Source organism: Mustela putorius, unplaced genomic scaffold (assembly GCF_011764305.1).
Source record: "Mustela putorius furo isolate JIRA1106 unplaced genomic scaffold, ASM1176430v1.1 tig00003834_pilon_pilon_pilon, whole genome shotgun sequence".
Lineage (NCBI taxonomy): Eukaryota > Metazoa > Chordata > Mammalia > Carnivora > Mustelidae > Mustela > Mustela putorius.
Window position 1 is genome coordinate 87,064,550 of NW_025421987.1, and position 15,209 is coordinate 87,079,758.

Consider the following 15,209-nt stretch of genomic DNA (forward strand, 5'->3'; position numbering starts at 1 on the left):
TTTCAAAAATTATGTTATAATAACAGGCGTTAATGACTTGAGAAAATACCATTTTATGTTAGGCAGAAAATGTAGACTAAAAAAAAAAAAAAAGGCACTGTATACTCAGGAACTCAACCACATAACACAATAAGCACAGGAGGGCAGTACTCCAAAATGTTCGTGATTTTGGCTGTGATTTTCAACCTATTCTTTATTTTTTCCCTTGTATGTTCCAAATTTCTATGGTGAGCGGGTATCATTTATGAAGTGTAAAGATAATTGTTTTTATGTTTAAGGACACCGGTTCTGTGTTTATAAGGAAATATAACCTGTCTCAACCTCATTCTCTGTGGCTTTGCAACAATTACACCACTGGGCTCTCTCCAGAAATGTTCTCCCCCACCAAGAGGAAATCCTGCCCCAGGTGGGTCAACCCATTTACTCACACTCTGAATATTTCTGGAGTTGGTCAAATTCTTCCGGCGTGAGGGAGACCCACCGTTCTTCACTCATCTTTAAGCTGGGTGTGAGTGCTTGAGGCAGGCAATGGAGTTCTGGTCACCAGGGTGAAACTGAGGCCCAGCCCAGGGCCTAGCTCATTGCAGGAAGGTGATGCACTGGCCCTTCGGGAGACTCTGAGGACCCGCGGGTCTCTGGCAGTGGTGGGCCCCTTTCAGCAGATGCGAGAAGACCTGTGCTAGTGTTCCAACAGCATGCTTCTATCCGTAGTCAATGTCGTCAGAAATCCTGTCTCCTCCTGGGCAGAAGTAGAAAAGACATTGTGAATGGGAGGGTTAGAATTCATAAGTCACCTTTCTTACATTAAGAAATCCCCAACTGTTCTCTGGGGAAAGACCTACAGGAGGTAGCGGTTCCCAGGGTGTGTGTGGGGGTCTCCTCTGGGAAGTCTGCAGAGGACGTATGGACCAGACCAGCACAATTCCAGTTGGGTGGCCTGTCTGAATTGGTACTCACACTCAGGAAAGGTGTAGTAGGACCACCTGAGGGCATCCTCAAGGTGTGAAAATGCGTCAGGCTACCAGATGCCTCATGAGTTAAGTAGGGGCAGTACTTAACTGCTGTGATTTGAAAGCTAAGCCAGTCTCTCCTCCATGGATTTCTAAATTCCACCATTACTCTGGACACCTAAATACCCCCAAGGCTAGCTAACATCCCAGTGACTGAGGTGGTTTTCTACGAAGGTGGTTAGAAAAAAGACCTGTCCGTCCCAGTGCAGGGGAACTTGTGGGAGGGAAAGGGGATGGATTCAGACAGAAGCTTAACATCTTTTCCGTGAAGCCCTCCTAGCACAGTGAGCTCTGGCAGTCAGTCATACCCTCAGTCATGAAGTCCACTGAGCGAGTTCTGAAACTGATGTGGTGGGTCAAGGCCAGCATTTAGAAACACCAAATAGGGGCACCTGGGTGGCTCAGTGGGTTAAAGCCTCTGCCTTCGGCTCAGGTCATGATCCCGGGGTCCTGGGATCGAGCGCCGAATCGGGCTCTCTGCTGGGCAGGGAGCCTGCTTCCTCCTCTCTGCCTGCCTCTCTGCCTACTTGTGATTTCTGTCTGTCAAATAAATAAATAAAATCTTAAAAACAAAAAACAAAAAAACAAAGCACCAAATAGAATAGGATAGAGTGGGATGGTATGAAATGGAGTAAAAAATAAGAGCACATCTCCTTTCGTAATACATGTTTATTGACCATAATGTAAAAATGTATTTCTTATTCTGGGTTGAGGTTTAAAAAAAAAATGTTGGAAAGCCACCAGCCTAATAGGGGGAGAAATACAGACCGATGTTACCAAAGAAGCTTGATTTTCGTAAAACAGGATCCACACTGGGGGGTCAGACATCAAGTTAAGTCTGGAAGCCTGGAGCCTATGAGGGACGGTGGAGGGGCTGGATGAGACCACCTGGTGAGGAGGCGGGTTTGTGCAGCTCTCTGGGGGAGCTCGTGGACTTGGTTGGTGTGGACCTCAAGGACAGGCCAGAAGCTTAAGGGAAGAGGTGGGAAGGAGACTCTGGCTCTGGAAGGAGGACCTTCCACAATCAGAGAGCTCCACCAGCAGGTGGGAATGCATGGCAAGGGAGTGAGGTTATCTGCATCCCCAGGAGCACAAGTTCCAGTTTCTCTTCTTAAAATGTTCGATTCTCTCCCTAATCCACTGCCCATCTGGATTCTGCTCCTTGGTACCTGCTCTCCCCAGGGTCCCTGGGACACAACTGTCAAATCCAGTAAGCATTTTCAGGCCTTCCTTGCTTCGTTTGCTTCTCTTTGTAACTCTGCCATGGCAGGAAACCATCTTATCTTATCTTCTACAGTGTTCCCCCTCAGTCTCCTTCCACTTCTTTGGCCATCATTAAATACTGGCATTTCCCAAATCCCAACAGGCTCTCTCCTGGCTCCATATTCCTTCCCTGAGGGGCCTACTGCCACAGCTTCAGTGACCCCAGGCCCGCTGTCCCCAAGCCCTGAATTCTTTCCTCAGTCCAGATCTGAATATCCAACTGTCTGCTGTGACTCCTCTGTGTGTCCCAGACCACCCCCAATCAGCACGTTCCCAGGGTCCCAACCTGTCCCTCCTCTACATTCTGGTCACACCCTGAGATGAGCGAGGACGCAGGCCAGAAGCCCAAGGCTCAGCCTCAGCTGTTTCCCCTTCCTCGCCTGCCAAAGACAGGTGCCGCTCTCCAGAGTGACCGTCCATTGTGTGTCCCCTCCTCTGTCATGCCAGCTCAGACCCTCATCGCCTCACGCCCAGTCTCTACCAACGGCGTCCCAATGGGCTCCCGCCTTGCCTTTTATTCTCCTGCCCTGGGTCTGCTCTACATGGCCAACTAGTCCACATCTCTCCCGGCAATAAAATTCTTCAGTGGTTTTCTATGGCCTACAGAATAAAATGTAATCTTCTTTTTGTGATACATAAAGCTCTTTAAGATCTGCCCTCTGATGATCAATTCAGTCCAAAAGTGAGGGGTGACCTTTAGAAACATTTTCCATCATACCAGGGAATTCAACATTACTACCGATGTTACTATGGCTGTGGCTGTCATTTAGAGAACACTTACTGTACCCTACATGCTTTACAGAGATTAGCCCATTTGTCCTCCCAATGAAGATGTACATTCAGCATCGCCTTCCCTATTTTTATGAGAAAAATGAGGCAAGGTGTTCAGTAAATATGGTACAGAGAAAAAAGGAGCCTCCAAGCTTTTAAGCATGACTCTTTGGCCGTATCATTCTGCATACTTCCAGAAACACAGAGGTAGGGCGGAGGGGACAGAGAGACGCATTGCCTGAGAGAACACCATGGAACTCCAAGTCTCAAGACAGGGGCTTTGAAACCTGCTCTACCTCCTATTTGCTATTTGACATTAGACAAATTTTGTGTTTCTTGATCCTTGGTTTCTTCCCTTCAAAAATGGGGATACTAATAAAAATCTCACTGAGCTAGTGCTAGGAGAGAATTAATATATACAAAACCCAAACAGAGAACCCCAAAACCTCACCTAACATAATGCCTAATATGCAGTGGGCACTCAATAAGTAATCATCATCATCCTAATTGCAAATACAGCACTTAGCAATATGACTTAAGCAATCAGCTGACGGCAGTCAGGTGTCAAGTCTTTGTGCTGTGTGGCAGACTTCTGAACTTGATCTTCTGCTCCAAACTGCTGCAATTTTATAATTGCTCACCAGACTTTATCCACGAGTTTTAGCACCCAGTGATGAATCTTGCCTGGATTAATTATTTTATTATTTTATTTGTTTTTTAGGGAGAGGGAGAGTGCGCAAGTGGGGGAGGGTGCAGAGGGAGAGAGGGAGAGGGCGAATCTTAAACAGCCCCCACACCCAGTGCAGAGTCCAGCGTAGACCTCTATGCCATGACCGTGAGATTACAACTTGCGCCAAAATCAAGAGTTAGATGCTTAATCCAATGAGCCACCTCTGTGGCGTTTCTGGATTAATTATTATTATGAAAGAGAATTTCTAATTCTGTCACTCCCTCTGTATTTATTAGTTTGGATTCTACTGTAAGGAAGAGCTTTCTCTTTATTTCTTTATATCAGTTTACTTATATTTTTTATATTATAAATGCTATATCTATATAAACTATAAATACATATGTAAATATATAAGTAAGTATGAATGTATGTTATGTTTACATATTAGATATATATTTCTATTAACAGACTCTTATTTTATTCAGGGGATTATAATCCATCACTATCATTACTTGTTTTGATTGGAATTGTCCCAGATTTGGCCAGTGGAACTCATTCAAGTTGATTTCTTGTTCTTCAGACACCTCCCCATCATTCTTTGAGTACATCTTTATTTTCTAGTACTACAAAATGTTTCAGTCTCACCCTGCACTTCCTCAGTTGTCCTGAAATCAGTCATTTCTCCAAAGCACAGATTCCTTTTGCTGGAGAATAGTATTTGAAATCAAGTTTTGGGCACTAGGTATGTGCATCGCTACTGGAGTGTTGTAGCTTCTAGACTTTATCAGGGCCTGGAAATACATGCAGGAATACACACACATCTCGTCTCTGGCTGGCTGGTTGTCTACCCAGCCACCTGTTCATGTAAAAAACCCCAAGTTCATACTCAGACCTCCAGCCATAATCCAATATTACTGTGTCAACTCTAGACTCTCCTCATTCCATATTTTTCAGCTCCATTCCCCAACAAACTTCATTTCCATTGTCTACAATATATTTATTTGCTCAATCCTTAAATACACAGAAGAGAGTTTCAGAATTGCTAGCCACAACTCTGTGAAAAACAAAAACGAGTTGGAGATTTGTTAACAGTTCTTTTGTTTTCAGCCAACAAAGCACGTCTTCCAAGTCCTATTTGCAAAAGTTACTTAGATCCGTTCTTTCACACTTCTATTCATTTCTGCTTGTATTTCACTCTAGAGTTTTCCCCTCCATTCCCAGTGATTCTTTTTTTTAATATGGTTTCTTCAGAGAGGCCTGGCTGCCCCCATTCGTTTTACTCTGTGCCCATCCCTCTCTTTTCCATCTTATTCCCACTCATCCCTTCTAGTTTTGAGTTCATCTTTCCTGTTTATTTTTGCCCCAGTGAACAGATTATTGGATATATTTTTATTTCCCCTTCTTTATTACACTCAAGACAGTCTTTTGTACTTTTTTTTTTTTTTGCTTAACAATATATCCCATGAATCATTCTGTATCTGCTCATAGAGATTTTTCTCAGTTAGAATTAAATTGGACCTCAACACTTATTTGCTTGAAAACCTTCAGTGGCTTCTCTTGGACTCTTTTGGGCAGGCTTTTTCGCCAGTTCCAGAAAAATCTGTTCCCTGTGGTACAATTCACCTCCCCATCTTCACTCCAATTATCTCCTGCCCCACACACTCCACATTCCAGCCAAATCATCCTACTGCCTCCTCCTGGCACCAGGCCAAGCACACGGCACGTGGCAGCATCTCATAAACATCAGTTAGTGGACTCACAAACACACTGTGCCTTTAATTTACCAGGAATGTCCCTTGCTCTCTCCTTCCCATAACAAACCACTATGCATATCTGGGTCCAGATTGAAAGGTCATTTCTCTTCTCCAGTTTTTTCCGACTCTTGTGAGCAAACTGAGCTGTTCTCCCAGCTGTTCCCACTGAACATATAGGTCCTCTATGCTTCATTCTTGTGGTGGCTAACAGTCCCATGCAGGAGACAGGCACCCCGATCGATAGTTAACACACAGGATGGGAAGCGTGGCGGTGCAGACAGGTACAGGCTACGAGGAGGCCCTCTTGTAGCAGCCACAGGGGCAAGGAAAGACGCGTGAAGGAGCTGGGAGGAGTAACAAGGTGAAGAGGTATATTTTGCAATAATTCAACAAATACTTATTATCATCCTTGTTGCGTGGTAGCTCAGTGCTTGGCTTCAGGAAGGAAGAAGCTGCCCCTTTTCTCTCCATCGGGAGACGTTAGGGGCCTGATTGTCCAGATGGTCACTGCTGACCACACTCCCATGTGACGGCCCCTCTGGTTTTCTGCCTTCGGCAGAGACAGCAGCCACCGTGCAAGAGGTTTGCTCCTGGCATCACTCAGCACATCCCTTTCAGCAGCCCGCCTGACACGCCCCCTCGGCGGCCCTGTAGAGTACGCACAATCTTCTTATTACCACCCTGAATATCTTTCCTGACAGGGGAAAATGTAATGGGGTTTTCTAAATAACACTCAGATTGGGTATTGTCAGGCTTGGATGGGAGCAAAGTGTTTTACTTCCCGACGGCGATGCCGCTCTAAGCACTTGCTTCAGCTTCCCCAGGCTCCTGTGACCTTGTCTGTCAAATGAGGGGGTGGGAAAAATGGCTGCTAACACATTTTCTAGCTCTGCAATTTCAGATCCCAGATCAAACTCTATTTGTTCTGTACAGATGTCAGCATGGAAATCACGAGTCAGAAGGAAGACGGCATATTCAATGGGTATTGACTCGAGCCCCAGGTCTGTATTCATCTGAATGAATCAGCCATAGCCAATTACCCAGAACAAACACCTCTTCATCTCCTCTTTGCTCTCATAAAAACATTAATTCATGAACATGGCATCAGATTGGGGGATCTTATTGGTATGCACGCAATGATTTATAACAATCCCATAATGAGTACTTTTTTCTATGGGAAGAATGACTAAGAGCTAGAAAGATATCAAACTTATGATGAGTCCCTTCTTGATAACTGTCCTATCTCTGACTTGTGCTCCTGCTGATCCCTCTTAAACTCTTTAATGCCTATACTGCCTTTGGAGTTCAGTTCAAGAAGCCCCTTTAATGGCCCGGTCAGGCCTGGGCTTGTCTTCTCTGCTCTTCATGAGTTCCTGGGCACTTGCCACACTGAATATACCTCCCAACTTTCCCTGTGAGACTCTTGAGCTCCTTCAGGGTAGAAACAGTGTCCTCCTGCCTCCTTTGTGGCCCCAACAACTACAGTATTTATGATGGCTCAGTTCTTGACCAGTAGAAAAGTAGTTCTCAACCTTTTTCAACAGAGACCATTTGCATGGAGCAAAAGATCTTACCGTACCTGTTGGCACCTCCCAATAGGAAAAGAAGTTTAATATTAAAATCCAAATTTTAATATGAAACTGCACACATTTTCATATGAAAATAAGGACCTGCAAATCTATAACTAAACTACCATCTATAAACTTCTAACAGTCATCTTATTCAGCTTAACTTGACAGTATGCTCCGAGTTACTTAAGTTGTTTGAATTCCTTAATACATTGTCAATAGGGTAGTAGTTTATCATACTGGGGGTCCTTCCCAAACCATGCCTTCTGACACTCGTGCCCATTTTGGTCCCTTCCCCTTGCGTCTGGACTATGCCTGGGACTTGCTTTAACCAAGGGAAAGCAGTAGAAGTGGGACTGTGCCTGGCAGCTTCCGCTTCTGTGTTCTTGAGAGTGCCGTGAACTGCCATGTCAGGTGCTTGGCCATCTTGCTGGTGAGATCACAGGGGCACTGCGTGGACAGAGGGAGGCAGAACATCCTCTGGAGGAGAAGCGAGGAATCCAGCTGATGTTGAAACCGAAGACCCCACTCTATGATCCTACGTAAGCCCTCCTGGCCAACAAGCAGTCTCTTAAGCTGTTCTGGCTGTGGTTCCGGACACAGAAGACAAGAAGCTATTTTGGATCTGGCCCCTCGGCAGACGTGATATGGAGCAGAGAGAAGCTGTCCCTGCTGAGCCCTGTCTGAATGCCTCATGCACAGAATGACTTTGAATAATACAATGATGGTTGAGCCACTGAATTCTAAGGCAGTTAATCATGCATTCACAGATCACTAAAACAACTACACAAGCCCTTCTGGGTGCAGAGAATGTGTGTACCTGTATAGCAAGAGAATATGCATGGTTCATGCTCGAACTGAAACTTGCTTGTGTCTTAAAATCTAGTAACTGGAAAATTATAGGCCCCAAATATTTGTGAGGAAGATATGTGTCACTACACGCTGTTAGGTTAACCAAATATCCTCCACAGGCTAACACGATAATAATGAAGGTAAATGAACTCTGATTTCTAATTAAAAGGCAAGCCTAGCAGTCGCTGAACACTACAACCACTCAAAGCAAGCCTGATGCTGCAAGACAACATGACTTTCCCCCAGGTCTCAGCATTCTAACCGTCTTGCTGAGTGAGGAGGCAGCAGTGGCTGAGTGTCGAAAAGCAGCTGGACCCCACAGATAACTGAATTAGAGCCCCCTGGGGAACTTAGTAATGAGCTAATTTGAGTTTATGAATAGCAAATATGAGTAATTTCTAATAACTCATTTAACAAATTACTAGGCTACAGTCCTTATACAGACATAAAAATAGAAGTCTGGGGATGGCGTGCTACCCAGAACAATTCAGAGATAACTGTAGTTAAGGGACTTTGCATCTCACTCGCAGCCTCAGACCAAGCCTAGGGATCCCTACTCTGGGGGGTGGTGTGGAAATGTCTAGGGGAATGAAGCTGCCTGGGTGTGGGCTGGGGAGTTTGGAACCCAGGAGAGGCGTGCAGTTTCTGGGGAGAAGTGGAGACCTGTGTCTTGAGGGGGGCTGCCTTTGGCACATGCAGGCAGAGTCAGGTGGGGGAGCATTTATAGCCCAGCGGCGTCAGGGCAGGAGTGTGGGTCACTCATTCATGTTATTATTCACCCGTTCAACATATCACTCTAACAATAAGCCACAGCATGAACCTCCATTTCTAGACTACCACACACCCCGTGCTTTGCACACTTCGTCTGCCTTATTCACCAAACCCTGTGAGGAAGGTCCTTTCTATGCCCAGTTTACAGTGGCAAGAACTATCCCAGAGTGATTCTCCCAAGTTCACTCATCAGTAGGTGACCGAACTAGTACTTGAACTTAAGTCTGTTTGGTCTTTGATCAAAGCCCATGATCTTTCCATTCATTATAATACAATATAATGAATAAGTGCCAGGTCCTGTGTTAGGTGCTGATGCCATCGATAAGCCAACTAGGGAGGACTTACACCCTCATCCTCAAACTGGAAGGTGAACTGGAAGCCAGAGGGAAAACCTTGGCGTGCTCCTGGAAAGCCAACAGTATTTGAGGAAAATAACTACATTATATTGAGCACAAGCACATACTGGAATGGAAGAATGTGAAATATGCAGGGAGTTTGAGGTAAAACATGAGACTTCAAGGGTGCCTGGGTGGCTCAGTGAGTTAAGCCGCTGCCTTCAGCTCAGGTTATGATCTCAGGGGTCCTGGGATGGAGTCCCGTATCCGGCTCTCTGCTCAGCAGGGAGCCTGCTTCCCCCTCTCTCTCTGCCTGCCTCTCCGCCTGCTTGTGATCTCTCTCTGTTAAATAAATAAATAAATAAATAAAATCTTTAAAAAACAAAACAAAAACAAAAACACATGAGACTTCAAAAAAAAACTGCTCTTAACATTTGGGACGTCTCTGTTCTCTCCACATGGGAGAATGTAGTCTTGGCTTGGCCACTAGGGGCGCTACAAGGGAAATGCTAAGGAAATGGGGTTGCAAAGAGCAACACCATGGCCTGATTTCGCTCCAGAGCTTGGAGGGTGTGGGGGCTATGTGCTGGACTGTGAGGGGAAGCCTCCTTCAGGAAATTACTGCTTGGAGAAAATGACTCCTATCCAGTGTCAGGGAACCTTCTTCCCAAAGCATTAAGCACCAGTCTGGTATTGAAATTAGACCAGAATTTAAATCTTGGCTCTACCACCTACAACTATGTGACATTAAACACGTGGTCTTCATCTCTAAATGAAAATAATAATAATAATGGTAACACGTGTTTTACAGGGATTGGTATGAGAATAATTTGTATAAAGTTTTATGAAAGTCTTAGCAAGTAAAATTTCCTAACAGTGGTTCTTTTTTTTTTTTTTTTAAGATTTTATTTATTTGACAGAGAGAGATCACAAGTAGGCAGAGAGGCAAGCAGAGAGAGAGAGAGAGGAAGCAGGCTCCCTGCCTAGCAGAAAGCCCGATGCGGGGCTCGATTCCAGGACCCTGAGATCATGACCTGAGCTGAAGGCAGAGGCTTAACCCACTGAGCCACCCAGGCAGCCCCTAACAGTGGTTCTTAAAGCATGGTACTCTCACCAGCAGCTACTGGTATTGCCAGGAAGATGAAAGAAAAGTATATTCCTGGAACACACCATGGACCTCGGGAAATTTAGGGTGGCCCAACAATCTGTTTCTCGGAGCCCTGGAGATTCTGATTTATGCCAGTATTTTGTAACCTCTGCTTTACCTTAATGTAATGGACAGAACTAACACAAGAAGCTTGGGGGCACCTGGGTGGCTCAGTGGGTTAAAGCCTCTGCCTTCGGCTCTGGTCATGATCCCGGGGTCCTGGGATCAAGCCCCACTTTGTGCTCTCTGCTCAGTGGGGAGCCTGCTTCCCCCGCTCTCCCCCTGCCTGGCTCTCTGCCTATTTGTGATCTCTGTCTGCCAAATAAATAAATAAATCTTTAAAAAAAAAAAAAAAAAAGAGAGAGAGAAAGAAGCTTGGAATACCTGGAGTTACTCCTTCTCCTTAAGAGGCCCCTAAAGCAGACAGATTACAGATCTCTCAGTTCCACTTTCCCGAGGCAGGAAAACATTCTCGGGAAGCTAGAGCTCTGTGACTGCCAGATGCCTGTTACCCTGCCTAGTTACTAAAATTTTCATGTTTTGATTTATATTCCTTGCAGAATTTTCCCTTCTTTACAATCTGGATCATATTCCTCCTGTGACATTTTGTGCCAAATGTATCATCTGGAGAGGGTACAGAACAGATAACAGGAGTTTCCTACAATAAAGCAAAGGGCAAAACCCAACAAACAGAAAAGGCTGGAAGGGTGAGAAAGTGGCAGGCCCCTTCGCACCACAGCTCATTCCTGCATCAGAAATGGACCTGTCAGGGAAGGGACATGGCAAGGCATGAGGAGGGCTTGGCAGATCTAGAAGAGAGCACTGGAAAACACAGCGTGACATGCGGCATGCTTGTGATGATGTGTGTGGTAACAATAACCACAACAAAACCACACCAAAGCAACAACATTCACATTTGGAACAGTGTGTGAAACCCCATTTAGTTTGGAGAGGCCCTGCAGACCAGGAGGAGCCCTGGTGAGCTGGCCTGAGAGCATTCTCTACTTCTTTCTCCTCTCCCTCCTCTGCAACTCTACGCCTCCCATTCTCTGATTCTCCTTTCTGTTTCTTTCCTCCCACTTTCTGCTTCTCATAACAACCTCAGCGACAGCTACCATTCATGGAGAATCTAATGCCTTTCTACATGAACAGAACCCTCAGAAAAATCTTTCAAAGTAAGAATTATTATGCCACCATACCTAGCATCAGACTCTTTGCAGGCAGCTGAGCCATCATTCAAACCCAAGTCAGCCTGAACACCTAGTAAGATCATGAATACCATTTCGAGATTATAAACTGCCTGAGGATCAGTTTTCTGCCTCATCTGAGGATCCCAGGCCTTAGTTCATAAAAGGTTCTGAGCTGTCAGGTGCCTCTTCCTCCACCAACTGCAGAGAATAACAATGTCCCTACAGGCAATCATGCAATAATAATTAAGCACCATGGACAACGGCTCCCGGGGGTGCTTACATCTCATTCTGACTCCAGACAAACATCCCTGGATTGCCCTCCTCACCCCAGACGTGTCTAGGCCCCAGTATGAAAAACACCTCATCAATAAAAACTAACTTTTACAACATGCCAGACTATCTTAATTAATTCATGTGAATTATCTGGCTGACTATTCATAACCATCCTATGAGGTAGATACAAATATTTTGCCCATTGTAAAGATGAGAAAACCGAAGCATAGAGGTTTAAGGAGCTTGTCCTAGGTCACGTAGCGATTGGCAGATTGGAGACAGGATTCCAGTCCAAGTAATATTTCTCTGGAGGTTGTTCTTCACCATTATGCCATGTGACACAAAGATAACAGGGGCACTGAGGTCATAGTGCAGTACTTGGTGTAAGGCAGTCATCAAAAAAAAAAAAAAAAAAGGCAAATTCATTTGTAATGATTTTAAAAGAGGCTTATTTGAGAGCACCCGGGTGGCTCAGTCGGTTAAGTGTCTGACTCTTGATTCTAGCTCAGGTCATGATCTCAGGGTTATGAGATCGAGTCCTCTACTGGGTTCTGTGCTGGACGTGGAGCCTACTTAAGATCCTATCCCTTTCCCTCTGCCCCTCCTTTCTCTCCCTCTTCCTTTCTAAAAAAATAAAATAAAATAAAATAAAATGAGTCTTATTTGAAAAGACACAAAATCTACAACATCTCATGGGGCCTCATGAATCCCAGCTTCAGAAACACCACAGTTTGGTGAAGTTTTGGAAACTGGGAAGAAAGATACATTAGTTTCCCAAGGAGATCAGAGAAGGTGGAGTGACAGGCCCTGGAGCCCTCAGGTCTAATGCTGGTTCTGACATGTAGTAGCTGGGTGATTTTGAACAAGCCACTTCTACTCTTTAGACTTCAACTTCCTCATCTGATAACTGCAGAGAGTGGAGTAGTAACGTTTAAGGTTCTTTCTAACTGTAACTCCATTTTCCTTCTAGAAATGTTAGACATCAACACTTGGCTTTTGACACATAGTATCTGGTGCCATCACTTTAAGCTGGGAAAGGTCATTTGTTTTTATATTCATTTAAATCATACTTTATTGGATAGCCACAATAGTAAGCTACTTCTGCCACATTATCAAATTGTTAACATTTAAAAAATAGTTAATATCCCTACTGGTAAGAAAGCAAGAAAATGGAAACTCTCCAGCACTGCTGGTCTGGAAGTATAATAGCCAAAATAGCATGGGCACGCTCTATCAATAGCCTCAGAATATACAGTTCCATGTAATTTTATTTCTGTAATTTTATCTTCAGAAATTAACTACAGGCAATAATAACAGCACTATGCCTACAATTACTATTACTACCTCTACAAGATTTCAACTCCAAGGATATTTGTGGCGGCACTGTTAGAAATTCCAAACCATTTAAATGTCTCACAGTATGGGATTGTTAAATATATTTTGGTTACATAGATCTAAGTAAATACCCTGAAGACAGTGAAACTCAGTGTAAAAAAAAAGGAAAAGAAAAAAGAATCCATGGAGAAACGCCTCATACAGATTGAACATCAACAGCCAGAAGTCAGTTAACTTATTAAAACTATATTTGTAGTAGGTGCTGAACTGTGCCAACCAGATCTCCTTTTGGAAAGAAAGATTTATTCCCCTAGCTGCTTGGAAGTGCTGCTGGCAGACTGCTCTTAGCTGTCAACCCTTTTTAGGAATTGCCTTAGCTGGTAAGAGCTGCCTTGCCCAAGGTCATGGCCCCTCCTTGGGCAACCCCCAGGCAATTCCTGAATGATACAAGGGGGTGGGGGGGGGGTGCTGCCTATAAAGGCCCAGTCCTTTCAGCCAACTGAAAGCAACTGAGGAGCACTGTCCCAGCCCAGCTTCTTTGCTAAATCCTCTCTGTCCCTTCCCTTCCATAAGTGGTGATCCCAAAAGTACTCCCTTTAAAACTAATACCCCTCCCTCCATGCCAACTCCATCTCAGAATCTGCTCCCCAGGAAATCAGATCTGCAACAATATGGAAATAAAGGAGGGAAAAAACCCTCATATTCTTAAATAACTTCTTGTTTAAAAAGAAAACGAAAACATGGAAGCATTACATATAAACATAGGAGCTGTGTAGTTTGGACATAACAATGCTTAAAGGACATGCTGAAGCCGTAAATGAATGTCTTGGAAAACAAGAGAGATGAAAAGAAAAAATGACCTAAACCTCAACTCAAGAAGTCAGGAAAGAGGGGTGCCTGGGTGGCTCAGTGGGTTAAAGCCTCTGCCTTCGGCTCAGGTCATGATCCCGGGCTCTCTGCTCAGCGGGGAGCCTGCTCTCTCCTCTCAATCTGCCTGCCTCTCTGCCTACCAAAAAAATAAATAAATCTTCAAAAAAAAGAAAAGAAAAGAAAAAAAGAAGTCAGGAAAGGAAGAAAAGAAATCTAAATAAAGCGAGGAGGGCTACACTAAAGATAAAGGCTGAAAGGAATGAGCTAGCAACCAAAACAAAACAACCAGATGGTTAGTAAACAAGAGCAAAGGCCCTTTTAATTGTTTGGGGGGTAAAAAGTCTGTAAGACAGACAACTCTTTCAGGTAGAGAGATAAAGACCAAGGGAGAGATGGAGGTGGAGGACCAGGAGGAGGAAGGGAGGAGGGGGAGGGAGAGGCTGGAGAGGAGGAGGAGAATAGAAAGCCGGCAATATTAGGAATGAAAAAGGAGGCATAACTATAAATCTAAGAGATTTTATTGAATTATGAAAAAATAAGATAGTCAATTTTATAGAACCACATTAGAAAAACCAGATGACAAAATTCTGAGAAAATAGGAATTTTCAAAGTGACTCAAAAAGTAGAAAAGCCTAATGAATCCAATAATAACAGATGACAGTGGATCAATATTCAAAAATCTAAAAAAAAAAAAAGTCTATGGGGCTCCTGGGTGGCTCAGTGGGTTAAGCCTCTGCCTTCATCCCAGGTCATGATCTCAGGGTCCTGGGATCAAGCCCCACAAAGGGCTCTCTTCTCAGTGGGGAGCCTGCTTCCCCCTCCCCCACCGCCTACCTCTCTGCCTGCTTGTGATCTCTCTCTCTCTCTCTCTGTCAAATAAATAAATAAAATCTTTTAAAAGTCTACTTGCCCCACCCTCCTGGTCCAAACAGTATTATCTACAGGCAAGTTCTAAGAATCATCAAAGAATAGATAATTCTCTTATATAAGTTGTTCCAGAGCAAAGAAGAAGATGTTAAGTTACAGTTTATTTTATGAGGCTAGTATAACCCAGTTACAAAAATGGAATAAGGAGAACACAAATGAAAATACAGACCAATCTCCCTACTAAATTAAGCAATCCCCCCATGAACCCTCCAAATTTGGTACGGCATTAAAAGGACAAAGGACAATACATAAAGTTTATTCTAGGAAAGCAAGGATAGAGCAAAATGATAAAACTTACATAATTCACTATATTAACAGAATAAAAGAGAAATTCATATGATCATCTCAATAAATTCAGAAAAAGAAATTTGGCAAAATTCAATATCCAAGTAGGATGAAAAAGCAAATGCACCTCTAAGCACATTTGAAGGTAAACGGAACACCCTCTACTTTGCAATAACCCTGTACCAAAA

At 44.1% G+C, this 15,209-nt stretch overlaps 1 protein-coding gene across 5 annotated transcripts in view; it reads right to left on the reverse strand.

Moving 5' to 3' along the window:
* DGKG (diacylglycerol kinase gamma) overlaps positions 1-15,209 on the reverse strand; it is a 209,871-nt gene that overhangs the window by 171,505 nt on the left and 23,157 nt on the right. For 4 of the 5 annotated variants that reach the window (XM_004745198.3, XM_013052598.2, XM_004745197.3 and 1 more), the window contains exon 2: positions 429-739. In XM_004745198.3, the coding sequence (XP_004745255.1) occupies positions 429-495 (67 nt within the window). In that variant the 5' untranslated portion in view covers positions 496-739. Of the gene's footprint in view, positions 1-428; positions 740-15,209 lie in introns of those variants that run through there. The other variant, XM_013052597.2, reaches the window with a different exon arrangement.